Raw genomic sequence first — 321 nt, 5'->3', positions numbered from 1 at the left:
GCAACTGCAAAAGAGAAGGTGGCTCCAAAGCCACAGCCAGGCTGCAGGGCACCCCAAACCAGCCCGCTTCTGCGATACGCTGGCTCCGGGGGAGAGGGACTCACATAGTTTGCGCCCACCCCTGCTCGTCAGATGCTCTGGGGGTTCATCCCTTGCAATGGAGCGGGGAGCACCAAACAGCCCCAATACCCAGAGAAGCAAGAAACAGCTTTCATGAGTCCAGCTCACCCTCGTCCAGCCTGCCCAGCATGGCCTCGTGGTAGCCCTCATGAACAGCGCTGCGGGTGAGCGGCAGGAGGCTGCTGTCCTGGTGACCCAGCA

General features: G+C 61.7%; 1 protein-coding gene across 1 annotated transcript in view; it reads right to left on the bottom strand.

Annotated features, from left to right (window-relative positions):
* The window catches only part of FUK (fucokinase), a gene marked incomplete at its 5' end in the record, with an annotated part of 3,742 nt that extends 3,429 nt beyond the window's left edge, over positions 1 to 313 (bottom strand). Inside the window, one exon of the mRNA XM_010139964.1 lies at positions 229 to 313. Within this exon, the coding sequence (XP_010138266.1) occupies positions 229 to 313 (85 nt within the window). The remainder of the gene's footprint in view (positions 1 to 228) is intronic.
* Positions 314 to 321: the final 8 nt, after the last annotated feature.

The sequence above is a fragment of the Buceros rhinoceros genome, unplaced genomic scaffold (genome assembly GCF_000710305.1).
Source record: "Buceros rhinoceros silvestris isolate BGI_N320 unplaced genomic scaffold, ASM71030v1 scaffold37287, whole genome shotgun sequence".
Lineage (NCBI taxonomy): Eukaryota > Metazoa > Chordata > Aves > Bucerotiformes > Bucerotidae > Buceros > Buceros rhinoceros.
This window is presented reverse-complemented; position numbering and strand designations above follow the sequence as displayed.